This window comes from Osmerus mordax, chromosome 6, assembly GCF_038355195.1.
Source record: "Osmerus mordax isolate fOsmMor3 chromosome 6, fOsmMor3.pri, whole genome shotgun sequence".
Classification (NCBI taxonomy): domain Eukaryota; kingdom Metazoa; phylum Chordata; class Actinopteri; order Osmeriformes; family Osmeridae; genus Osmerus; species Osmerus mordax.
In genome coordinates, this window is record NC_090055.1 from 627,501 (window position 1) to 652,620 (window position 25,120).

The following is a 25,120-nucleotide window of genomic DNA, read 5'->3' on the forward strand; positions in this document are numbered from 1 at the left end:
TTCAGAGTTACAATGTGGGGGGGGGGGGGGGGGGGGGGGGGAGAGAGAGAGAGAGAGAGGGAGAGAGAGAGAGAGAGGGAGAGGGGGAGAGAGAGAGAGGGAGAGAGAGGGAGTATGCACGTGTCAGTGAGTACTGTACAGTAAAACCTACACATTCAAAACCAGACTGGAAAGGAATGTGAGAGCAGAGGACAACAGTTTGTCATATTGCCTCAGGAGCAGTTAATGATTACAGGCTGCATTAGAAACGCTGTTGGTGGGGTGAGAGAGAGAGAGAGAGAGAGAGAGAGAGAGAGAGAGAGAGAGAGAGAGAGACTTTGAAAATGAGAAGTGAGAGTCCTCCCTGACTCATGCTGTAGACTGACTCTGACGCAGACTCTGACTCTGACTCTGATGCTGTAGACTCTGACTCTGATGCTGTAGACTCTGACTCTGATGCTGTAGACTCTGACTCTGATGCTGTAGACTCTGACTCTGATGCTGTAGACTCTGACTCTGATGCTGTAGACTTTGACTCTGATGCTGTAGACTCTGATGATGTAGACTCTAACTCTGATGCTGTAGACTCTGACTCTGATGCTGTAGACTCTGACTCTGATGCTGCAGACTCTGACTCTGTAGACTCTCACTCTCTGGGTGACAGGTGAGCCCTACCTTCCCAGCCTGCTCCAGCTCCTTCTTGTCTTCGACGGCGTGGCCGGAGAGCAGCCGCATCTGGATGGCCCCAGCCACCGCCATGACGGGCACCACGCCCAGGATCAGCAGGGTCAGCTCCCAGCCGTACACGAAGGAGATGATGATGCTGGTCCCCAGGTTAGCCACATTCTGAGCCAGCGTTGCCATGCGCACCCCTGTGGCCTGGGGAGGGGGGGGGGGGGGGGGGGGGGGCAGGAGAGGCAGATGGAACAGAAAAACATGAGTCTCAGTATGGTACAGTTGTGTGTGTCTGTGGTGGTGGTGTGTGTGTGTGTGCGGTGGTGTGTGTGTGGTGGACTGACGTACTCCCTGCACTTGTGCTGCGTCTGTCGCCAGTCTGGTGGTGAGGGCTCCCACACTGTTCTTGTGGTGGTCAAACCAGCCCATGTCCTACAGGGGGCAGCAGAGAGTCAGACACCTGCAGGGGTCACATGATCTGAGACAGAGGGTCACCTGATCTGAGACAGAGGTCTTCAGACATACCGTCAGTCCTGGAGTAGGTTCACCTGTCTCACACCCTGTCTCACCAGTCTCACCTCTGTACCCTCCTGTCTCACACCCTGTCTCACCAGTCTCACCTCTGTACCCTCCTGTCTCACACCCTGTCTCACCAGTCTCACCTCTCTACCCTCCTGTCTCACACTCTGTCTCACCAGTCTCACCTCTCTACCCTCCTGTCTCACCAGTCTCACCTGTCTCATCATGGCTTGAAAGGCTTGCAGTCTCAGCTTCATGGTCAGAATCTCACCGGCTTTCCCGAAGCAGTAACCCTAACAGAGCACAGAACACTGTTAGTGTGTGTGTGTGTGTCTGTGCAGAGGGTGAAACATATGAAGCGCATCAGAGTGTGACCCAGGTCCTGTGCTGCTGCCTACCTGTAGGAACATGGTGATGAAGGAAACGCCTCCGATGGCAGCAAACATGAGGGAGAAGAAGGAGGAACGCTCTCTCACGATGTCCTGGTTTGTCTCTGCAAACACCTGGAGGAGGACGACACACCAACACCTCAGTCTAACACACACCCCGGAGGAGACAGATCTGTCCCTGGCTTCATGGTTGTCATGGTCACACCATGTTTGTGGGTATCGTGTCCTGATGTGGGGATCTGAGCTCTAGTGGACGTGGAGTGTTCAGGAGGAGGGGGAAGGATGGCTTCAACCTACAGCAATGATCTTAGAGAAGATGACAGCGAACAGTGGCTGCATGGCTCCGTTGATGGTGGCACAGATCACGCCCACCACGATGTAGGGCCACTCAGGACGGTTGAGACGGAGCACTTGGAAGAACGACACAGGAGGGACCTTCTCATCCTGGGGAGAGATAGGGAGGGAGGGATAGGGACTTCCATACTGCATCTTAGCTCACTTCATCTATGATCATTTTGAAGAGAAGCGACATCTCACCTCCTCCTCAGCCTTGGTCTCCCCCTCCTTCTCCTTCTCCGAGCCAACAAAAGAGGAGCCCTTGGTGGACTTCCTCCGGTACAGGGTGGTCTCCGTTAGCGACGAGGCAGACGGACTCTTCTCACTCAGGACAGGCTCAGCTTCAACCTCCACACTCTCCTCTGCATTCCGGAAGGTCTAGCACAGCACAGGCTCTGCTTAGAACACACCAGTCACACTGATCCTAGCGTGTGTGTGTTACCTGCATGGTGACCAGCGTGTGTGTGTGTTACCTGCATGGTGACCAGTGTGTGGTGTTACCTGCATGGTGACCAGTGTGTGGTGTTACCTGCATGGTGACCAGCGTGTGTGTGTAACCTGCATGGTGACCAGTGTGTGTGTTACCTGCATGGTGACCAGTGTGTGTGTTACCTGCATGGTGACCAGTGTGTGTGTGTAACCTGCATGGTGACCAGTGTGTGTGTGTTACCTGCATGGTGACCAGTGTGTGTGTGTAACCTGCATGGTGACCAGCGTGTGTGTGTTACCTGCATGGTGACCAGTGTGTGTGTTACCTGCATGGTGACCAGTGTGTGGTAGACTCCTTGCATCTTCATCAGCTCGCTGTGGGTGCCTTGCTCCACGATGTCTCCGTTCTGGAAGCCAGCGATGACGTCAGCGTTGCGGATGGTGGAGAGACGGTGGGCCACTACTATGGTGGTGCGACCTAGTCTGACCTGGGGGAGGAGAGACAGAGACAGAGCGAGACAGAGACAGAGAGAGAGACAGACAGATGAAACACGGTTTATGAAATCTTTCACTTTCTTCATTCTCACTGAAAAAGAACATGCTGAGAGAGCAGAAGAGAGGCCCCACCTTGTCGAGGGCAGCCTGCACCACGGTCTCACTCTCTGAGTCCAGGGCTGAGGTGGCCTCGTCCAGCAGCAGGATCTTGGGGTTCCGGACGAGGGCGCGGGCGATGGCTATCCTCTGCTTCTGGCCTCCGCTCATCTGAGTGCCTCGATCCCCCACCAGGGTCTCAAACTGCTGCTCAGCCGCAAGACAAGGCACAGCAATGAGCTACAGTCTGTGTGACTACAACACTACAGTCTGTGTGACTACAACACTACAGTCTGCACACACAACCCCCCCCCCACACACACACACACACACACAGACACACACAGACACACACACACAGACACACACACACACACACAGACACGCTCCTACGTACATCAGGAAGCTTCATGATGAAGTCGTAGGCGTTGGCCTCTCGCGAGGCCTGCTCCAGCTCCTTCTGTGTGACATCAGGCCTGCCGTAGCGGATGTTCTCAGCGATGGTGGTGGCGAACAGGATAGGCTCCTGACTCACCACGCCGATCATCTCCCTCAGGTAGCGCACGTTCAGGGAGCGCACGTCATGCCCGTCTATGCTCACCTGCACAGAGAACAGCAGCACTTGTGAGACACGAGCAAACACACACCGAGGTGAGGTGAGTCAGTGCTCTGTACTGAGTGTGTGTGTGTTAAGAGGCTGTTACTAAGTGTGTGTGTGTGTGTGTGTTCCTCACCGATCCTTCCTGAGGGTCGTAGAACCTCTGCAGCAGCTGGATAGTGGTGCTCTTCCCACAGCCGCTGCTGCCCACCAGGGCGATGGTCTGGCCGCTCCGCACGCTCAGACATATCCCGTTCAGGACCTGCACACGAGGACACACTCAGGAGACAGGCCACAGGAAGAGCTGGACTGGGAACAGTCTACAGACTGAGGACACTCTGACAGCTGGTGTGTGTGAGGTACAAGTGTGCTGAGACAGCTTGGCTGGACATACAAATAAAAACCTGAACAGTCTGATCATCCCAAGGCTGGACCTACCTTGGCGTCTGGTCGGGAGGGGTAGGTGAAGTGGATGTCCTTGAACTCGATGTTTCCCTTGATGGAGTCAGGTTTGAAGCCATCGTTTGAGTAACTGTCGATTTTAGGGTTCTGATAAGAGAAGAAACAGAACAGAGGAAGATTGACGTTCTCTAAAGAGAACTAACAACAACAGGAAGTTCAAGTGATATAAACACACCGTGTGACAGGAAACAGACTTTTTTGGTTCAGTTTAGTTTGCTGAACTCGTGTGATAGTGCTGATGCACTGAAAATCATATTTCAAAAGACCATGAATTGCTTCACCTCAAGTTTTCATTCTCTCTTCTGTTCTCCCGGGTCTGTCCACCCCCGACCCCCCAGCACCTAGCCAGTCCCCCCCCCCCCCCAGAGGGACAAAGGGAGGAAGACTATCGGCCCGGCCAGGTTGATCTTACATCAGCCTTGCTCTAGTTTATTTACTCTAGTCTTTGTGTTTCAGCCGGACTCCCTGCTGCACTCTGTTCAAACTGTATATGTTGTGAGTGTGTGTGTGTGTGTTTGTGTGTGTGAGTGTGTGTGTTCTGACAGACTCTGTGATGTTAAGGGAGTGTTTGTGTGTGTGTGAGTTCCCTCTGGGATACCTCACCCTTCCACGGTTTCCTTCCAGATGGCCGAGGCTCTCTGGGAAGGCGTGTGAGGGCACGCTGTGTGTGTGTGTCTGTGTGACAGATGCAGGTATTACACCCTGTTCACACCGGACGCATCTGCAGCGCATTACGGCTCCGACGCGACCAGGTTTAATCTTACAGCATTTCAGAAGAGTAGCTGTGAGGCAGCTGTACTGGCGAATTTGAAAGATACAAATCTGTGAAGGCTATTTGTTGATTTGTGGTGTCATACAACTAGTGTTACTCAACTTCTAATGAATCCTAACGTATTAGTGTATTTGTGAGTGAGTGTGAGTGTGTACAGCAATGAATGCAGCGTTTCCCCTACCATTAGATTATTTATTATAATTTTTGAATGTTTTTTTTTACTATTATATAGCGCCAGATCACAAAATAAGTCATTTAAGGTTACCTTTCCTATAAAACAGGTCTATAGCTTGGTATTTTATTAAACAAACTAAATAGCCTTATGTTATTTATCTTATTTACACGACGGCATGTCATTTCTGTCTCTACATGGTCGGGCGACCATGTCTCCCCCCCCCCCCCCCCCCCGCCCCACCCCCCCAAAGCTGTAAACCTAGGGGAAACACGGGAATGTTTACTACTAGTTATCATGTGTGAGGCCAGTCTACTTGACAGTGTGACATAACCTGAGGGTGAAACATTAACAAGAGTCCACCAAGTTAAACACTGGGCTATCTGGGATCAGCAACAGGAACACGAGTCGTTACGTGTGAACACTTCAAGTCCTTCTATCAATGTGAAGACTCAAGGTTCAATAACCTCTGTACAGTGTGTGTGTGTGTGTGTGTGTCTCTCACGTTGTCTATGATGTTGTAGACCTTGTGGGCGGCCCCTCTGGCACTGGCGAAGGACTGGATGTTAGGAGACGTCTGTCCCAGCGCAAACGCTCCAATCAGCACAGAGAAGAAGACCTGAGGACACAAACGCTCCAATCAGCACAGAGAAGAAGACCTGAGGACACAAACGCTCCAATCAGCACAGAGAAGAAGACCTGAGGACACAGCAGCAGCTGTTACCCTCACAAACATCTAGACCCAGGAGACATTCTGTAACGATGAACTCAACCGCTGTGTGTGTGCGAGAGAGAGACAGAGAGAGAGGAGGGGATTCATCAGAGTTAAGAAACAAGATGATGTGTTGTGGTGTTGACTCACGGTGAGTACGGAGCCGATGCTGTACTCCCCGCTGAGGATCAGGGTGCTGCCATACCAGAAGGCCAAAGCGTAGGAGAGGTAGATCATCAGGAAGGTGAAACCCATGGCGATGTTGGCTGAGATGGCCTTCTTGATACCCATGTTCTTAGCATCCTCCAAGTTCTTATGATACCTGGAGTGGCACATGCACCAAAGCACACACACACGTTCACACACACGGGTTATGGGTGGGCAAGGAGATCGACAGCTGACTGGACAGAGGAATAGTGGAGGAAAGAGAGAGAGAGAGAGCTTCTAAACAGCCCATTACACTGATTCAATCCCCCCTTCAGCTAATTCTGTAATCTTGAGTTATAGATGACTTGGTGTGTTTTCCTGAAGGATCTTTATATAGATGTGCCCACGTCTCATGGCTGTGAGGGCAGTGTGGACACAGAACCCACAACAGAGCTACACACAGCAGAACCCACAACAGAGCTACACACAGCAGGACCCACAACAGAGCTACACACAGCAGAACCCACAACATTTACATTTAGCAGACGCTCTTATCCAGAGCGACTTACAGTAAGTACAGGGACATTCCCCCGAGGCAAGTAGGGTGACGTGCCTTGCCCAAGGACACAACGTCATTTGGCACAGCCGGGAATCGAACCAACAACCTTCTGATTAATAGCCCAACTCCCTAACCGCTCAGCCATCTGACCCCCTACAACAGAGCTACACACAGCAGAACCCTCTAACATGGACACACACCTCTTAATCTCTCTTTGTTGTCCATTAAAGGCGAAGACCGTCCTAATAGCCGACAGCACCTCCTCAGCCACAGCCCCGGCCTTGGCATAGGCAGACTGTTCCTTCGACGTGAAGGTTGTCAACACCTACACACACACACACACACACACACACACACACAACAGGTGAAGGTGACTGACAGATGATGTTTTGTGAGTGTGTATTTTCCTGTAAGGCTGTGCGCAGGTGGGGTGTGCAGGTGTGTGTGACCCACCTTGCTGAAGAGCCCAGCGGAGATGCCCAGAGCAGGACTGACAGCCAGGATGACCAGGGTGAGCTTCCAGCCCTTGGCGAAGCCGATGATGAAGGCTGTGAAGAAGCTGGTGAATGTCTGCAGCAACATCCCCACCTTGTCTCCTATCCCCTCGTTGATCTTATAGATGTCACTGGATTACACACACACACACACACACACACACAAACAGCCCATCAGGCCCACGCGAGAGGCCAGGGGAGATCCTGTGTGCACGCGAGCGTCACCCACTCTGTGAGCCGTGTGTTGAGCTCCGTGGTCTCGTTGACGTCGAACCAGCCGATCTCCTGCTGCAGGATGCGGTGGAAGAACAGCTTCCGGAGGCGCTTCACCTGGCGGCCTGCAGCCAGGGTCCAGAAGGCCACCTGCATGTAAGCAGCCACCAGCACCACAGCCCCCATGATGGAGTAGTAGATGGCATAGCTGGTGGTGGTGGTGGTGGGCACAGTAGAGGTAAACACACACAAACATTGCACACTCTTTTATAGAATTTGTTTGAATCCACCCCATTACATTAAGCAGAGGCACCTCCTGTACACACACACACCACTACACACACACACACACACACACAGAGTGTTACTGAGAAACAGAAGCTCTAAAGAGGACAGTGGGGTTTTATTGACGAGTCAAGTAGCGCCTTACGTTGTCATGTCGTCGCCCAGAGTCCGATTGGAGGTTGGGAAGGAGATATCTGGAGAGCAGGAGACATTGTGTCATACTGTCACCTTCATGGATGTGTGTGTGCACGTGTGTGTGCGCATGTACATGTGTGTGTGTACACGTGTGTGTGTGTGTGTGTGTGAGGACATGGAGCCTGGAGACATTTTACATTTACATTTACATTTAGTCATTTAGCAGACGCTCTTATCCAGAGCGACTTACAGTAAGTACAGGGACATTCCCCCTAGGCAAGTAGGGTGAAGTGCCTTGCCCAAGGACTCAACGTCAGTTGGCATGACCGGGAATCGAACTGGCAACCTTCGGATTACTAGTCCGACTCCCTCACCGCTCAGCCACCTGACACCCCGAGACATGTGGAGACTCACTGGTGAGGTTCTGTGACTGCACGGAGTCCCCGATAAAGCTGTCAGTCATGTCCCCAAACACGATGCACATGAGTGGCAGCACTGTCCCGCTGACCATGGCCATCACTGTCCCCAGGATGATCAGCAACCTGTCCCAGCCGTCTGCGAAGCGGAACTGCAGCACCAGGAGCACGTCACAGGACAAACACAAGAGGAAGACATGGACAGCACCAGGAGCACGTCACAGGACAAACACAAGAGGAAGACATGGACAGCACCAGGAGCACGTCACAGGACAAACACAAGAGGAAGACATGGACAGCACCAGGAGCACGTCACAGGACAAACACAAGAGGAAGACATGGACAGAAGCATTGTGTGAATACAGCAACAGCTTTGTTGTTAGCAGACATTCTCATTCAGAAAGACTTCAAACTCCTGGCTGCTATTATGTTCTCCCCCCCCCCCCTCCCCCCCCCCCCCCCCCCACACACACTTCCCAACTCCGTCTCATCGAGATTCTAACCATAAAGTACAGATATTCTAACCCACATCCACACACACACACACACACACACACACACACACACACACACACACACACACACACACACACACTTCTCAACATCCATCTGATCTAGGTTCCACCACACACACACACACACACACACACGCACACACACACACTACAGGTCTTGGACTATCAGTCCCTTGTCTTCAGCTTGGACTGTTGACAAGGACAAACGTTCCGGTAGATGTGAGGGGAAATCAAGGATACAAATAGTGTATTTTTATAGAAAAACAATAACCAGAGAATACAGGTAACCAGTTATTAAACGATTGACCGGATTTTTTACGAAATCATATAAACAATTTCCGTAGCTTCATTCCCCTGAGGTAGTGAGGGAGAAACGAGGTTTAAAGGTGTAGCCCCGGCAAGATCACTCACCAGCGCTATAGGGCCAACCATCGGCAGCTTCGGTTCTTTTTCCTTTTTCCCTTTCTTTTTATCTTTCTTATCCTCCTTCGCATCATTCTTGTCACTAAAGGAGCCAGACACAATATTACTTTATTTAATATTAAGCCTATAAATAATTCATCTTCAATCAAGAAAAATAAATTTCCCCGTCCAGAACTGGACTGACGGGGAGGATATATTTAATTTCCTTCCAGATCAATAAAGTTAATTGAATTAAAAATGTGTTCAATATAACCTACCTTAAGTCCCCGTTTTGAGTACATTTGGTCATGGAAACTTCGTCCTTATCTTTGGTGTCCATGATTGGGTCCTGGTCGTCAGAAGTGCGAGAAGAAAAACGTTCAGGCTACATTTAAAGTCAGGGTAAGGAGTTACTTTGCCACTAGTCAAACAATAAAGTCACAATTACTAAGGGACAACTAACCACGTTTTTCTGACACTTAACTTTGCTATCTCTGTTTCATGTGCTTATTATGTAGCCCATGTTGCGTGTCTTGACAGTTGTGCTACGTGACACTGTCGTCGTTAGTATTAAATATACATAACGGCAGTCCGCTAAACTGACTCAACTCACCTTTCCCCCCGCTGCCCTGAAGCCGCTCACTCCCCGGAGCTTCTGTTTTAATCGCTGATCCGCGCACGGCAGTTCTCCTATTCGCCCTCTCTCGCCCTCTCTCTCTCCCCAACAACACTGTTGATGTTGTAACACAGGCTCTTCTTCACTGATATCACGTTTATGGCTTTACAAGACCGCATCTTTAACAGCCGCCGTGCCGCACCGCCCCTTCACTACCGTGATCATGTGATCATACACACTCCATCACACTACCGTGATCATACACACTCCATCACACTCCATCACACGACAAATTCTCCTGACAGAAACGTCATGACCTGAATCATATGTTCCATGATGGATTTAAGATCAAATTTAGCTATAAAGAATAGAATTAAAGAATTGTGTTTTCATGTTTAATTTGAATTGTCATTCGTTTGCAATGACAAGTGATTTATTTTAATGATCAAAAATAAAAAATAAAATCGTAAATACGACGAGGCCCCCCTGGTGACCGAGGCGGTCCGTGTACTTTTGCATTCATTCATTATTCTATTTTTGGAAGTGAAATCAAATTCTGGAAAAGGTGTCAGTTTGGTTTTCTGATTCATATTAAAAAGAAAAATACAGAAATGGCGTTATTTTGCTTTCATAATACATTGTAGTTATATAATGCTTAAAACTATAATACAAAATAAATAATAATAATAAAACATTTATTTTGTATTTCTTACTTTTTAATTTTAACTGCTGTCGACACATCTACTTCCAACTGCGCATCAGATTTTCCCCACTTGAGTTTGTGACCATCCCAAAATCTTCGCACACTCATCACAGACAGAGCACCCACGTTCCACCCCAATGTCTGTAAGGTGCTGTGAAATGTCAGCATGAGTTGCATGCCTTCTCAACATATCACTAATTATATCAGCGTATGCCTCAAGAGAAGTCATGCTAGTCATTCAAATCACCCCGTCAGATAATTCAAAAAGATTACCCGCCAGGTCATAGCCTAGTTTTTCCAGGTCAACAGCATCACTAGGTAGCCCATCCTTAGGAATTCATTTGAATGACGTTCTCTCATTATTGCATTTTCCCTTTTTATATGAATCCAAATGAATATTCATTTGATACATAGAAACAAGAAAGGGGTCAATATTTAATTTTTAAATCCTAAATTATATATCTACTTTTCATTCAATTAGTGACTACAGATTTTAGGAAAATCAAATACCACTTGTTTTTTGTTTTTCATTTCACTTCCAAAAATAGAATAATGAATTAACTTAAAAGTACACAGACCCGAGGCCCTGGGCAACTGCCCGACTTGCCCAGTGGGACCCACCGCCCCTGAAGCCAACAACCTATTCACACTAATCAGTAATAAAACGGCTAGGCTACTCATAAAACGTTATAGTGTGGACCAAAGGTAAGATCCAAACAGTCACACTCTCTTCTTCTATCAACACACACACACAAGGCCTAAAGTATAAAATGTAACCTACTTTTACTCAATTTACCTTTAACTTACTACTCATCAACTTTCTCTTGGTAATCAATGTTAGTTGCTATATTAAACTGAGTTCACAGCTTTTTCCAATAATAAAGTGAAACAGATTGACAAACTGATAATAAATATGAGTCTGTGCTGTGACATCATGTCCTGTTTACCTAATCAGGATTGGATCCATATGGTGCCATAATATGATGTCACCGGTTAACGAAGGCTCTAAATGTCACGAATATGAGTAGATTACATCAAGGGAATAAGTCATTTTAGGATATTAGCCTAGTGCAATTTATCCATAAACAAGTATGGTTTACACTGGCCGTAGTCTGCACCTAAGACGTCACATGGTCGAATAATACCAGGACCACAACAAGATCACTTCATTCAAGCTTCTCAAAGAAACCTCATCTTTCCCCATCTCTAGCACGTTAACTCTTCCTCTGTGGGTCAGATATACATTTACATTTATTCATTTAGCAGACGCTTTTATCCAAAGGGACTTCCAAGAGAGAGCTTTACAAAGTGCATAGGTCACTGATCATAACAACGAGATAGCCACAAAACATTGCGAGTAGCCAAAACATGAAGCACACATTGTGAACAACCAAAGTAAGTGCCAAAGGGAAGAACCATAAGAGCATGTAGTTAAACAAGTTACAATTAAACAACATTAACTGCTATAAGTGCAAGTGTACCTGTGGAAAAAAAAAAGACAAGCAACAATAATAAAAAACAATATATCACAGCGAGTACAAACAATTTTAAATCAGTTACCACTAACCACAAGAGCAACAAGTCTCTGAGCAAGAGTCATTGTGATCCTTGAGGGAACTAACATCGGGTCAAGCGAACCATTCCTAAGTACCGTTGTACTCCCGGAACAAGTGCGTCTTGAGCCTTTTCTTGAAGGTGGAGAGACAGTCAGTGTCTCTGATGGAGGTGGGGAGTTGATTCCACCACTGGGGGGCCAGACAGGAGAAGAGCTTGTGTTGGGACCGGGCGGTCTTGAGCGGTGGGACCACCAGGCGGTTGTCTGAAGAAGACCGTAGGTGACGGGTATGCTGCTTGTTTACATTTACATTTATGCATTTAGCAGACGCTTTTATCCAAAGCGACTTCCAAGAGAGAGCTTTACAAAAGAGCATATAGGTCACTGATCATAACAACGAGATAGCCCCAAACATTGCGAGCAGCCAAAACATGAAGCATACATTGTGGAAAACCAAATAAGTGCCAAAGGGAAGAACCATAAGAGCATGCAGTTAAACAAGTTACAATTAAACCACATGAAACTCAACATGAAACTTGTTCTTCAGTTTGAAGTTGTCATGGTTCCTGAGAACCGAAAATTTGGTTTTGACTCAGTCAGCTGTAAAAGTGCACAACAAGGTCCGCACAGGAAACAGCGGTGAGTTGTAGACTACATGTAGAACAGAAGATACGATTACCTCCTCAGTCCTCAAAAACCAGTTCTGACTGTCTGGTTTCTCACAGTTTCTTCTGAAGGGGGGGGGGGGTAACACTGATTTTATAACTGAGGACAAAGTATTGAACATAAACAGAAAATGCCACCAACAGTATCAGAATGTCGTGAACCTCAGAGACATCAACTAATTGGATACTTGATAGGGCCATTTTCCTTCCCTCCTTCCATTCGCCTTAATGGCCCGTGGTCAGGCTCAATACAATCTGCTCCAAGCAGATATAGTTGACTGCAGTCAATTAATTATGCACGCATCACTTCCGAATATTACTCACCAGGTGTTCTCTGTTCTGTCAGTTGTGATGAAGAAAGTGTTTTGTCCGTCTCTTCATAAAGAGAGTGACTAAGTTCAGTTGGGTTCTGGATTTTAATACGTATTTATCAATCTGCAGATTGGGAGAGAAAACCAGTCTTCTGACCATAAATGACAACACAAGGTCTCAACCAGGTCTCTCTCCGATCCGAAAGCCGGACGACCATCTTTTATAGGGCACAAGAATTTAAACATAGATTGTGACAGTCAGGCAGGAATGACGTTATAACAGTCTCAGAGAAAAAGATTCACTGCTCCCAACACATGACAACTCTCACACTAGAGAGTTCATAGTTGGAGCTCTCCTTGTAGTCATGACAAGGACCGTTTAGCCAGTACTTTCTCCTGACCCCGAACATCTATTAACCTGACACATAGACACAATATACTGTTATTAATAGCAAGCTTACATGATAAACGTACTAACTAGTATCCAATGACTAGTTCTATTGATTAGTGATTAATGTAAGCACACAGGAAATCCCAATTTCTTCCACAGATGCCAGATCGTCTTGTGCTTCACAGTCGTTCCTGATCAGTTTTCTTGTTGCTGGTATCTTCTGTCTTCACGGTTTTGATCGCTGCCTGTTTAGTCTCCCGACCAACGAGCCTGCCTGCCCCAGTGTACCTCTGCCTTGCTACTATGTTGCCACCCCTTGCTTGCCCTGGACTTCCAGCCGCCTAAGCAACACACTCCTGCTGCCTTAACTAGGCTATGTAAAAAAATAAAAAAATACAAACCGTGACCAACGCCAGTCTTCCTTCTCTGCAGAATGCATTAGTCTATTGCACAAACTACCCCCCCCCCCCCCCTTGTAGCTACATTATAATGTAGCCTACTCAATTGTATGATTGTCAACTTGGTTGCTAGTCGTTCATGTTAACAGATAAATAATACGGGAGAGATCTCCGTGACGCCACCTGACTCCCTAAATGTAGATCTCCGTGAGGGCGAAATGTTATCAGTTGATGAAAAATAAAGGGAGAAGCCGCACAAAATGAGTGTAGGGTTAAGAGAGCAATAGCTAATGGTTAACAACCTATTCTGGTTATTAAAAGTCACGTTTCTAACTTCACCGGTAGTTCTAAACCTGGCCTATTTTTTCACGGAAATACGTAGGCCTATCACAGTCACAGCCTCAGAGCATGGGTGGAACAAACTGGTCATCACCGTTTAGCTGCAATTCCGTCTACCGCCACGGGGGGGGGGGGTACAATCTTTCATTGTAAAACTGCCTACATAACAGGGGCCAGACTTCCATCACCTGATGCCTATATCCACCAATGGACATTCAGTCAGAATCTATTAGTCACACGATAGGAGGACGTTGGAGCGCATTCCGATATCAACATCCTCAAGGGGCCCCTGCTTCCTTAAAGATGGGCCTATTTTCAGACATTTTCTCAAACGATTTATTTAATCTTCGCAAAATAAGACTACGGCTGTTGGCAACGTTTGTTCCCACCCTTGATCTTGTTCTTAGCCGAACCCCAGTCTCTCTCACAGTGCACTCCTCCCATAAACAGCCTCTGGATGGGGATCAGTCACATATGGATCTGGGGCTTGAGCGCATCACTCCCTTCCTTCTCATCCGTCAGCAAACCGAGCAGATCGTCGCCTGTTAGCTGCAGATTTTGAGAGCAGAAGATAAGTGAGCGCGCCAAAGTGACGCATTTCAGAAAGCAAGTGGGCGGCGCGCACGTGAGATCCCTGCTCCGCTTCCAGGGTCGATGCAGGACTGGAGAACCGCAAACACCGAGTCCTGCCGTCCACATCTACAGCGGGGATGGCGTCGCTGAGTTTGGGGCTTAATCTGGCCCGCAAGCGCGGATCTTCATGGAGCGGTGCCGTGGAGCGGAGGAATCTGCTCACCGTCTGCAGGTAAATTAGGCGTCTTGATCTTGACCACCAGTCATTAATGAAATTAAAGAGCATCATTGCAGAACGTGTCATTTCCAGTATCAATGGACATTTCTGGAAAGCGTACAGACTGCTTTAGACTAACTGAAGTGATACGGGGGTAACCCTTCCATCGCCCTGAAACGAATAGTGCATATTTTTGTATTATTCTGCATTTTGCCTACAGTTTAGGAAATTGGTCTTACGTAGTGTAAATATCTCGTGCGTGTACTCGCACGAGAGGAACTAATTGGTTAACTGTAACCTTCTGCACCTTCCCTGCGTCTCTACACGCACACACGTACTCACGCAGATTCACTATTTGAGACACATCACCATCACCCCTATGAGAATGAATTGAACATTTATACAATCACAGCCCCCGTACAGCAATTATATTAACACTTCCTACGGGTGCCTGCGTGGGGTGGGCATTATTTAGCGGTAATTGTCTTCAACCAGCGGAGGAACATAATCACAATAGCAAGGGGTCGGAGTGATGTTGTTTTTCTGCAGAATGTTTTATTTATCGGGCCGTTTTTTTTTTTTTTTTTTACAACTATCGCGTGGGCTTGAAGTAGCTGGTGAATGGTGATGTCATTGTCGGGCTGATCTCATGCTGTGGCATCCCTCCTCTGAATGTGTTGGGTATCCCTGCTTCTGTGACGGCATACTATTTACAATAACCCAGGAGTCTTAACCTCGTCATGCTAAACCTGCATAGCATGGATGTAAGTAATTTCATTAATGGCATACGGATATGCTTCTAATACCTGGATATCTACCAAGAGCAACTCTTTGTCTGATCTCTCTCACTCTTGCGCACACACACGCACACACTCTTGCTGTTTCTCTCTTTGTCTGTATCTCATATACACAAACACACACACACTCTTGCTGTTTCTCTCTTTGTCTCTATCTCATATACACAAACACACACACACTCTTGCTGTTTCTCTCTTTGTCTCTATCTCATATACACACACACACACACACACTCTGTCACTCCCACCCCTGGTGTGTCTGTCAGGTGGAATAACATGTGCTCTCTGAGCATTGATCTGCAGTCCTCCCACCTCGCGCACTCTGCTTCTGGGAAATGACATCTGTGATCACTGATGTTCAGTCTGCATGGACCAGCAGGAAGGGAGAGAAAACAGAGAGAAGGGGAGTGAGGGAGGGTGGGTGAGAGAGCAGGGGAATAAAAGAGCTAAAAAGATCCTCTGGAACGTGTAAGAACATGAAGCACATGAGAGCAGGTGCAGTAGAGGTTGCTGGGATTGACATCAGATGCAGGAAGCCTGTGGGAGGAGTTTCAGCAGCCTGTGGGAGGAGTTTCAGCAGCCTATGGGAGGAGTTTCAGCAGCCTGGGGGAGGAGTTTCAGCAGCCTGTGGGAGGAGTTTCAGCAGCTGGAGAGGCTGCTGGGATTGACAGCAGATGCAGGAAGCCTGTGGGAGGAGTTTCAGCAGCCTGTGGGAGGAGTTTCAGCAGCCTGTGGGAGGAGTTTAAGCAGCCTGTGGGAGGAGTTTCAGCAGGTGGAGAGGCTGCTGATGTCATACTGCTGTTCATACAAGGTGAGGGTGTTGGAAACCCCCCTGGTGGAGGCTGCTGATGTCATACTGCTGTTCATACAAGGTGAGGGTGTTGGAAACCCCCCTGGTGGAAACCAGTCAACCAGTACAGCTCACTGGACATTTAGAGGCTAGGAGCTCATCTGGAGTGGAATGGGTTACGGATGAGCTCATGTTGTCTTCTGCCTTGTGCTGAACAGAAGCCTGGTTTTCCTTGCCCCCACTTTGTGTGCGTGCGTGTGTGCGCATGTGTGTGTGTGCGTGTGTGTGCGTGTGTGTGTGTGCGTGTGTGTGTGTGCGTGTGTGTGCGGGCCTAAACTGCTGCGTCACCAGACAGATGAGCATCCACCTCTCCACTCTGACATATCAGGGTTGTGTTTGTGTGTACGTGCAGTGAGGGTGTTATTCCCCTTAGACTGATTGGGATTCCTTGTTTGAGAGAGACAGAGAGAAGAAAGCGCTAGAAGGAGGCTGAGTGTTGAGAAAGAAAAAGCGTAATGGAGTGAGGAAGTCAGTCAGACGCAGCAACTGGGAGGTGATGTACTCTCTCTGTCTCTCTCTCTCTGTCTCTCTCTCTGTCCCCCCCTCTCTCTCTTCTCTCTCTCTCTCTCTCTCTCTCTCTCTCTCTCTCTCTCTCTCTCTCTCTCTCTCACTCTCACTCTCACTCTCACTCTCTCTCTCTCTCTCTCTGTTCCCCTCTCTCTGTCCCCCTCTCTCCGTCCCCCTCTCTCTGTCTCTCTCTGTCTGTCCCCCTCTCTCTCTGTCTCTGTCCCCCTCTCTCTCTCTCTGCCCCCCCCCCCTCTCTCTCTGTACCCCTCTTTCTCTCTCTCTCTCTCTCTCTCTCTCTCTCTCTCTCTCTCTCTCTCTCTCTCTCTCTGACTCCCTTCCATACTCCTACGTCATGGAAAAAACTGAAAAGCAATTTTCTCCTATTTCCATGTTACAGCTGAGTCTCTGACTACCTAGTCACACACACAATCACACACACACAGCTTGTCCATTAACTCCCCTTTCTGCCTTATTACCTAAATTCAGATTAGTGAGCCTGAATGCACATGACCCGTTCCTGCTCTTCCCCCAGAGTATTGTCCAGAGGTAGTCAATACTGAGCTGCACCAAGGCAACAGACTCACACACAGACACACACACACACTCATACACACACATTTGAAGTGTGTTTGGGAAGTGCTTCTGAGAAGGCGTTATCTAAAGTCTCAAAATCTGGGAGATCATCTCATCTCCCCAGGGAACAATTTGTACCGACTGATCTACCAGCCCAGCCCAGCAAGCATCTTCTGATCTACCAGCCCAGCCCAGCGAGCATCTTCTGATCTACCAGCCCAGCCCAGCGAGCATCTTCTGATCTACCAGCCCAGCCCAGCGAGCATCTTCTGATCTACCAGCCCAGCCCAGCGAGCATCTTCTGACCAGGTGCTGAACCCACCACAGGGACGCTCTCTCACTCAGGGTTGTTGTTGTTGTAGATTCTCAGTGAAGACCTTGCTCGACCGCTCCTGCTATGAGACCATAGACGACTCCTCTCCTGAGTTCATCAACTTTGTCTCCATCCTGGAACACATTCTTATTAACAGACTGAAAGGTACCTCCACACCACACGCTCACACGTCAGAACACACTCACGCTCTCAAGGTGTCATCTATGCTTCATGTTCGTCCTTCCCTCTCCAGGACAGACCACCTGGTTTGGTTATGAGAGTCCTCGGAGTTTCTGGGACTACGTGAGAGTGTCCTGCAGAAGGGTCCCTCACAGCTGCATCCACAGCATTGAGAGTATGGAGAACATCCACTCCTCCAGAGCCAAGGTCTGGGAGACACACGCACACACACACACACACACACATACTCCTGGTCCTTGATTGTAATCCTTGTTTCTTGATTAAAAGAGCACAAAGACAGCTTGGTTCTGAAACCCTCTTTAGGGTTAGGGTTAGGGTTAATACTGTAGGATAGAATCAGAGAAGCAGTTCTAGTGTTTGTTAACCTCTGTGTGTGTGTGTGTGTGTGTCCACAGGGCAGGGCGTGGATCAGGGTGGTTCTGATGGAGAAACGACTTTCTGAATACATCTCATCTGCTCTGAGGGACTTTAAAACTACAAGGTATCCCTCTCTATATAATCCCACACAACACGACACAAAAAGGTTTTACATTTTGTCCCCCCAAAAATTCAACCTTTCGAAACGTTTTTCCACAGAACACAAAAAAGTGAGGCTTTCTTTTTTTTTTTTTCTTTCAAAACATTTTTTACACACACAGTGAAAAGAGAGGAGAGGAGAACACAGAAGCCTAAAACGGTGTAAAGCACATTTACATTTAGCAGACGCTCTTATCCAGAGGGACTTACAGGAAGTACAGGGACATTCCCCCAGAGGCAAGTAGGGTGAAGTGCCTTGCCCAAGGACACAACGTCTTAGACAGGGCCAAGAATCAAACCGGCAACCTTCTGATTAACAGCCCTATTCCCGAACCGCTCAGCCACCTGACCCCCAAGTATAGCAGGGTCCTCATCAAGTACTCATCAATGATGCAAACGTATTTTTTGTAACATTTAAAAAATATATATTTGTTCAACCCTTTGAAACTTTTTTTTCCACACGATACAAACAAGTTATGTAATTTGTTTTTCAAAACCTTTTTTCAAAATAATTTTTCAACCTTTTGAAACTTTTTTGGGTGAAAATATTTTTTCTCACACACACACAATGTTTGCTCATTATATTTGACCCCCAGCTGTGTTGACCCTGTATTTGACCATTTTAATTTAATTTTTTTATTTTTCTTCCATTGGCAAAAATTCTCAACTAATGACCAAGTATGTGGCCTTGCTGCCACTTGACCCCAGTCTGTTTGTACCAGCCAGTCATGTCACAGCCAGTCATGTCACAGCCAGTCATGTCACAGCCAGTCATGTCACAGCCAGTCATGTCACAGCCAGTCATGTCACAGCCAGTCATGTCACAGCCAGTCATGTCACAGCCAGTCATGTCACAGCCAGTCATGTCACAGCCAGAGCTGCAACCCATGAAGGCCAGGCCACTTCAGGAAGTCACGTCATGCAGGTGTGTGACTGTGCTGTGTGGATGCAGTGTGTGTGACTGTGCTGTGTGGATGCAGTGTGTGTGACTGTGCTGTGTGGATGCAGTGTGTGTGACTGTGCTGTGTGGATGCAGTGTGTGTGACTGTGCTGTGTGGATGCAGGTGTGTGACTGTGCTGTGTGGATGCAGTGTGTGTGACTGTGCTGTGTGGATGCAGTGTGTGTGACTGTGCTGTGTGGATGCAGGGTGTGTGACTGTGCTGTGTGGATGCGGTGTGTGTGACTGTGCTGTGTGGATGCAGTGTGTGTGACTGTGCTGTGTGGATGCAGTGTGTGTGACTGTGCTGTGTGGATGCAGTGTGTGTGACTGTGCTGTGTGGATGCAGGGTGTGTGACTGTGCTGTGTGGATGCAGGGTGTGTGACTGTGCTGTGTGACTGTGCTGTGTGGATGCAGTGTGTGTGACTGTGCTGTGTGGATGCAGTGTGTGTGACTGTGCTGTGTGGATGCAGTGTGTGTGACTGTGCTGTGTGGATGCAGGGTGTGTGACTGTGCTGTGTGGATGCAGGGTGTGTGACTGTGCTGTGTGGATGCAGTGTGTGTGACTGTGCTGTGTGGATGCAGGGTGTGTGACTGTGCTGTGTGGATGCGGTGTGTGTGACTGTGCTGTGTGGATGCAGTGTGTGTGACTGTGCTGTGTGGATGCAGGGTGTGTGACTGTGCTGTGTGGATGCAGTGTGTGTGACTGTGCTGTGTGGATGCAGTGTGTGTGACTGTGCTGTGTGGATGCAGTGTGTGTGACTGTGCTGTGTGGATGCGGTGTGTGTGACTGTGCTGTGTGGATGCGGTGTGTGTGACTGTGCTGTGTGGATGCGGTGTGTGTGACTGTGCTGTGTGGATGCGGTGTGTGTGACTGTGCTGTGTGGATGCGGGGTGTGTGACTGTGCTGTGTGGATGCGGTGTGTGTGACTGTGCTGTGTGGATGCGGTGTGTGTGACTGTGCTGTGTGGATGCAGTGTGTGTGACTGTGCTGTGTGGATGCAGTGTGTGTGACTGTGCTGTGTGGATGCGGTGTGTGTGACTGTGCTGTGTGGATGCGGTGTGTGTGACTGTGCTGTGTGGATGCAGTGTGTGTGACTGTGCTGTGTGGATGCGGTGTGTGTGACTGTGCTGTGTGGATGCGGTGTGTGTGACTGTGCTGTGTGGATGCAGTGTGTGTGACTGCTGTGTGGATGCAGTGTGTGTGACTGTGCTGTGTGGATGCAGTGTGTGTGACTGTGCTGTGTGGATGCAGTGTGTGTGACTGTGCTGTGTGGATGCAGGGTGTGTGACTGTGCTGTGTGGATGCAGGGTGTGTGACTGTGCTGTGTGGATGCAGTGTGTGTGACTGTGCTGTGTGGATGCAGTGTGTGTGACTGTGCTGTGTGGATGCAGTGTGTGTGACTGTGCTGTGTGGATGCAGTGTGTGTGACTGTGCTGTGTGGATGCAGGGTGTGTGACTGTGCTGTGTGGATGCAGGGTGTGTGACTGTGCTGTGTGGATGCAGTGTGTGTGACTGTGCTGTGTGGATGCAGGGTGTGTGACTGTGCTGTGTGGATGCGGTGTGTGTGACTGTGCTGTGTGGATGCAGTGTGTGTGACTGTGCTGTGTGGATGCAGGGTGTGTGACTGTGCTGTGTGGATGCAGTGTGTGTGACTGTGCTGTGTGGATGCAGTGTGTGTGACTGTGCTGTGTGGATGCGGTGTGTGTGACTGTGCTGTGTGGATGCGGTGTGTGTGACTGTGCTGTGTGGATGCGGTGTGTGTGACTGTGCTGTGTGGATGCAGTGTGTGTGACTGTGCTGTGTGGATGCGGGGTGTGTGACTGTGCTGTGTGGATGCGGTGTGTGTGACTGTGCTGTGTGGATGCGGTGTGTGTGACTGTGCTGTGTGGATGCAGTGTGTGTGACTGTGCTGTGTGGATGCGGTGTGTGTGACTGTGCTGTGTGGATGCGGTGTGTGTGACTGTGCTGTGTGGATGCAGTGTGTGTGACTGTGCTGTGTGGATGCAGTGTGTGTGACTGTGCTGTGTGGATGCAGTGTGTGTGACTGTGCTGTGTGGATGCGGTGTGTGTGACTGTGCTGTGTGGATGCAGTGTGTGTGACTGCTGTGTGGATGCAGTGTGTGTGACTGTGCTGTGTGGATGCAGTGTGTGTGACTGTGCTGTGTGGATGCAGTGTGTGTGACTGTGCTGTGTGGATGAGGTGTGTGTGACTGTGCTGTGTGGATGCAGTGTGTGTGACTGTGCTGTGTGGATGCAGTGTGTGTGACTGTGCTGTGTGGATGCAGTGTGTGTGACTGTGCTGTGTGGATGCAGTGTGTGTGACTGTGCTGTGTGGATGCAGTGTGTGTGACTGTGCTGTGTGGATGCAGTGTGTGTGACTGTGCTGTGTGGATGAGGTGTGTGTGACTGTGCTGCTTGTCCTGGTGTTGCAGGAGGTTCTATGAAGATGGGGCGATCATGCTAGGAGAGGAGGCTAGTCTGTTGGCAGATACTCTGATAGGACTCAACACCATTGATTTCAGGTACAGTAGATATGCATTATTATATATGAATAGGGCACTTCTCTGCCCTATTCCAACCTCGATGTAACAACACCTGCACTCTCTTTCTCTCCCTCTCCCTCTCCCTCTCTCTCTCGCTCGCTCTCTCTCTCTCTCTCTCTCTCTCTCTCTCTCTCTCTCTCTCTCTCTCTCTCTCTCTCGCTCTCTCTCTCTCTGTCTCTCTCTCTCTCTCTCTCTCCCTGTCTACTAGCTTCTGTCTGAAGGGGGAGGGGCTGGACGGCACCTGTCCTGCTGTTATCGACTACACCCCCTACCTGAAGTTCACACAGAGGTAGGTAGCATGTGTGCACGTATGCAGACCACGCTGCTGGTCCGTACGGCACTGCTCCTAACCCTGACCCTCCTCTGCCCTCCTCTGCTCTGCCCTGCTCTGCCCTGCGCAGCTCAGACAGTATCAGCAGTGACGAGGAGGAGATGAGGACCCTGGGAAGCAGTGCCAGTGAGAGCAGCACGCCAGACAACATGGTTGCCACGGCGGCGGCCATCTTTACTGAGCAGAGCAGCTGGGTCAGCAAGTGTAAACGACTGGAACAGAAATACAGCGCCGTACTGGAGCAGAAGGTAACACGGGTGGGTGTGTGTGTGTGTAGGTGTGTGTGTGTGTAGGTGGGTGTGTGTGTGTGTGTGTGTAGGTGGGTGTGTGTGTGTGTGTGGGTGGGTGACATCTTAATTAGAGAGTGACTGTAGATTCCGAAATGTCAGGATGAATGTCAGAACCCTATTGAGGATTGTGTCTCTTACACACACATACAGACACACACACTCACTCACACACACTTACATGTCTGACGCACATAGCTTGACTTTGAGCAATGCAAAAGACTAATCCATAGTTATTCTGTGCTGACATGTTCATGAAACTAACCCTGTGGATCCTGATCATCTTCCTGTCTTCAGAACCTTCCTCCTTCCATTCAGTCTCCGGCTCCACATTATTTGTATTCAGCTTTGCCCTTCTCAAACAATCTCAGATACTATAAAAGACTGTGTGTGTGTGTCAGGGTTACCTGCAGGAGCTGGTGTGCCTGAGAGAGGGCCAGCTGTCGGAGGCCGTGTCCCAGAACAAGGAGCTGCAGCAGAGGCTGCTGGACACACACCTCGCCCACACCCTGGAGAAGGAGCAGCTGGAGTACATCGTGCTGGAACTGCAGGACCAGCTGTGAGTCAACACTGTGTGTGTGTGTGTGAGAGAGAGAGGGGGGGAGAGAGAGGGGGAGAGAGATAGAGAGAGAGAGAGAGAGAGAGAGAGGGAGAGAATCAGTGTGTGTGTGAGAGGATGAAGTACATAGTCTGGAAGATCAAGCTGTGAGTTTGACATTCAGGACACAGGAAGAGTGCCGGCGGGTTGCAGGAAGTGTTCGTTTGGCCCTTCCTGTGATCAGCAGAATATACGCAGAGGCAAGGTTGGTGTAAATCAGTTATCAGTTGCATCTCTTAATTAATGATCAATCCCATTCCCTCTGTTCCACAAGGCTGTGAGATCTTTAGATTTGGTGGTGGGGAAACTGCACTCTCACCTCCTGCTAAGAGGGTTCAGCCTGTCATAGAATTTTAGACATGAGAGAGAGAGAGAGAGAGAGAGAGAGAGAGAGAGAGAGAGAGAGAGAGAGAGAGAGAGAGAGAGAGAGAGAGATGGGAAGAGATCTGAGGCAGAACAGTGACAGTGAATAATGGAGATGTAGAAAAAGAGACAGACAAATGGAACAAGGAGGATGGATAATGGAGGGGAAGAGAGAAGGTTCTCCCAGTCAGGTTCTGTGGAACACAATGTGAGGAGTTCCACTGTGTTCTCTTTAGGACTGTTCTAAAGAACCATGACCTGCGGTCAAGACAGGAGCTGACTGCCCACCTGACCAATCAGTGGCCCTCCCCCGGTGCCGTAGAAACCAATGCTGTTGCCTTGGGAACACTGTTGTACTGCAAGAGGGCTGGACAGTGGGAGGAGTATGCAAACTTGGATAGATTCCTAGTTCCTTATTTTGCTCCTCTGTAGACATGGACAGAGGTTTGTGGTTGTTCCCCAGGCTGAGGCCTGTTTGTGTTCTGCAGGAAGAGTCTCCACAGCCTGGAGCAGTCAGCTGATATGAGCCTATCACAGACCTCCCTGGAACCATCACACTCCCTCAGCCTGGATGCCAAACCAGCCACCAACTGGCCCCACCGTGGTGAGTGTGTGTGTGTGAGAGTGTGTGTGTGTGTGTGTGTGTGAGAGTGTGTGTGTGTGTGTGTGTGTGTGTGTGAGAGAGAGAGTGTGTGTGTGTGTGTGTGTGTGTGAGAGAGTGTGTGTGTGTGTGTGTGAGAGAGTGTGTGTTCCCAGGACTAACCTCCTCTGTCCTCTAGGTAAGGAGGAGAGCCCCTCTCTCAGGGGGCTGTGTGGCTCTCTCACCTCAGTGACCAGTTACAAGTCTCTGGCCAGCCTCAAGTCCAGCGAGTGTCTAGCCAGTCCCACCACGGACATGACCAGCCCTGGCCTCACCCCCCCATCCTAGGATCCCTGCTCCCAGCCTCCCCTGCTCCCAGCCCCTGGCCCCCCCTGACCCCAGCCCCCCCTAACCCCCACCGCCCTGTTCAAAGGATCCAAGAATGGGCCACAGTCCTCTGTTCTTCATCACTTGAATGATTGTGCAGTTTACGATACAGAACTGGACCCTCAGAGTGTAGGAACCAGGAAGACAGGAGGTCAGGTCTGGAGCGTGGAGCCACAGCTGGACATGTGAGACCGGCCCGGTCTGATCAAGCCCACAGATCCCCTCAGTAACTCGATGCCCACTCAAGACCTCACCTTTTTAAAATATATTTAATTGTCATTAATGTTCTCATTACTTCACCCAGTGCTGATCAAGGGACTGAGATGTTTATCAGTTAAATGTTTGTATTTGCACTTGTTTGCCAGGTGTAATCCATGGCTAGCAGCAGTGTATGAGAAACAGTTAGTGAGACAGATGTTGGTTGCAGTGGATCATAGGATGTATTAATGTACTGACCACACACCCAGGCTTGAGGCCTGTAGGCATCATGTTTCCACTTGCTGCTTTGCTGCCTTACTGAAAATCATTTGATTTTGAATGTATGTAGAATCAGTTCAGCATTTAAATGTTGTATTTATGTATCATGCAGTGTTCTGCTATTATTCTTTTCATTCTCAGGAAGTGTTAGTGGTGGTGTAGGGATGGTTTAGTTCAGTCCAGTTTGGAAGCATAAGGACAGAGTTAGAAGTTCTGCTCTGTGTTCTGTCCTACGCTGGTCACAACAAGGTTCTAGAATCACTGCGTCTCTCAGGGTTCTAGAATC

The 25,120-nt window shown here is 49.0% G+C and overlaps 2 protein-coding genes across 6 annotated transcripts in view; one reads left to right on the forward strand and one right to left on the reverse strand.

Moving 5' to 3' along the window:
• abcb4 (ATP-binding cassette, sub-family B (MDR/TAP), member 4) overlaps positions 1-9,498 on the reverse strand; it is a 15,569-nt gene extending 6,071 nt beyond the window's left edge. For 2 of the 4 annotated variants that reach the window (XM_067237615.1, XM_067237614.1), the window contains exons 1-21: positions 9,414-9,498; positions 9,079-9,149; positions 8,810-8,903; positions 7,882-8,035; positions 7,478-7,526; positions 7,064-7,255; positions 6,794-6,965; positions 6,541-6,665; positions 5,785-5,956; positions 5,428-5,541; positions 3,955-4,065; positions 3,653-3,778; positions 3,316-3,519; positions 2,955-3,125; positions 2,654-2,815; positions 2,100-2,276; positions 1,860-2,006; positions 1,572-1,676; positions 1,389-1,466; positions 1,003-1,086; positions 655-858 (exon numbers count right to left, since the gene is read on the reverse strand). In XM_067237615.1, coding sequence (XP_067093716.1) covers positions 655-858; positions 1,003-1,086; positions 1,389-1,466; positions 1,572-1,676; positions 1,860-2,006; positions 2,100-2,276; positions 2,654-2,815; positions 2,955-3,125; positions 3,316-3,519; positions 3,653-3,778; positions 3,955-4,065; positions 5,428-5,541; positions 5,785-5,956; positions 6,541-6,665; positions 6,794-6,965; positions 7,064-7,255; positions 7,478-7,526; positions 7,882-8,035; positions 8,810-8,903; positions 9,079-9,140 — 2,703 coding nt within the window. In that variant the 5' untranslated portion in view covers positions 9,141-9,149; positions 9,414-9,498. Of the gene's footprint in view, positions 1-654; positions 859-1,002; positions 1,087-1,388; positions 1,467-1,571; positions 1,677-1,859; positions 2,007-2,099; positions 2,277-2,340; positions 2,347-2,371; positions 2,389-2,653; positions 2,816-2,954; positions 3,126-3,315; positions 3,520-3,652; positions 3,779-3,954; positions 4,066-5,427; positions 5,542-5,784; positions 5,957-6,540; positions 6,666-6,793; positions 6,966-7,063; positions 7,256-7,477; positions 7,527-7,881; positions 8,036-8,809; positions 8,904-9,078; positions 9,150-9,413 lie in introns of those variants that run through there. The other 2 variants (XM_067237616.1, XM_067237617.1) reach the window with 2 other exon arrangements.
• Positions 9,499-14,137: 4,639 nt separating this feature from the next.
• On the forward strand, positions 14,138-24,334 carry rundc3b (RUN domain containing 3b). 2 transcript variants are annotated; one of them, XM_067238182.1, is made up of 11 exons: positions 14,138-14,583; positions 17,658-17,773; positions 17,862-17,995; positions 18,205-18,290; positions 21,701-21,790; positions 22,020-22,100; positions 22,213-22,390; positions 22,831-22,988; positions 23,627-23,773; positions 23,879-23,994; positions 24,170-24,334. In XM_067238182.1, exons 1-11 carry the CDS (start codon positions 14,489-14,491, stop codon positions 24,316-24,318), a joined length of 1,350 nt encoding a protein of 449 aa, XP_067094283.1. In that variant the 5' UTR covers positions 14,138-14,488; the 3' UTR covers positions 24,319-24,334. The 2 variants fall into 2 exon arrangements, with proteins under 2 accessions (XP_067094283.1, XP_067094284.1); XM_067238183.1 differs by lacking the exon at positions 23,627-23,773.
• Positions 24,335-25,120: the final 786 nt, after the last annotated feature.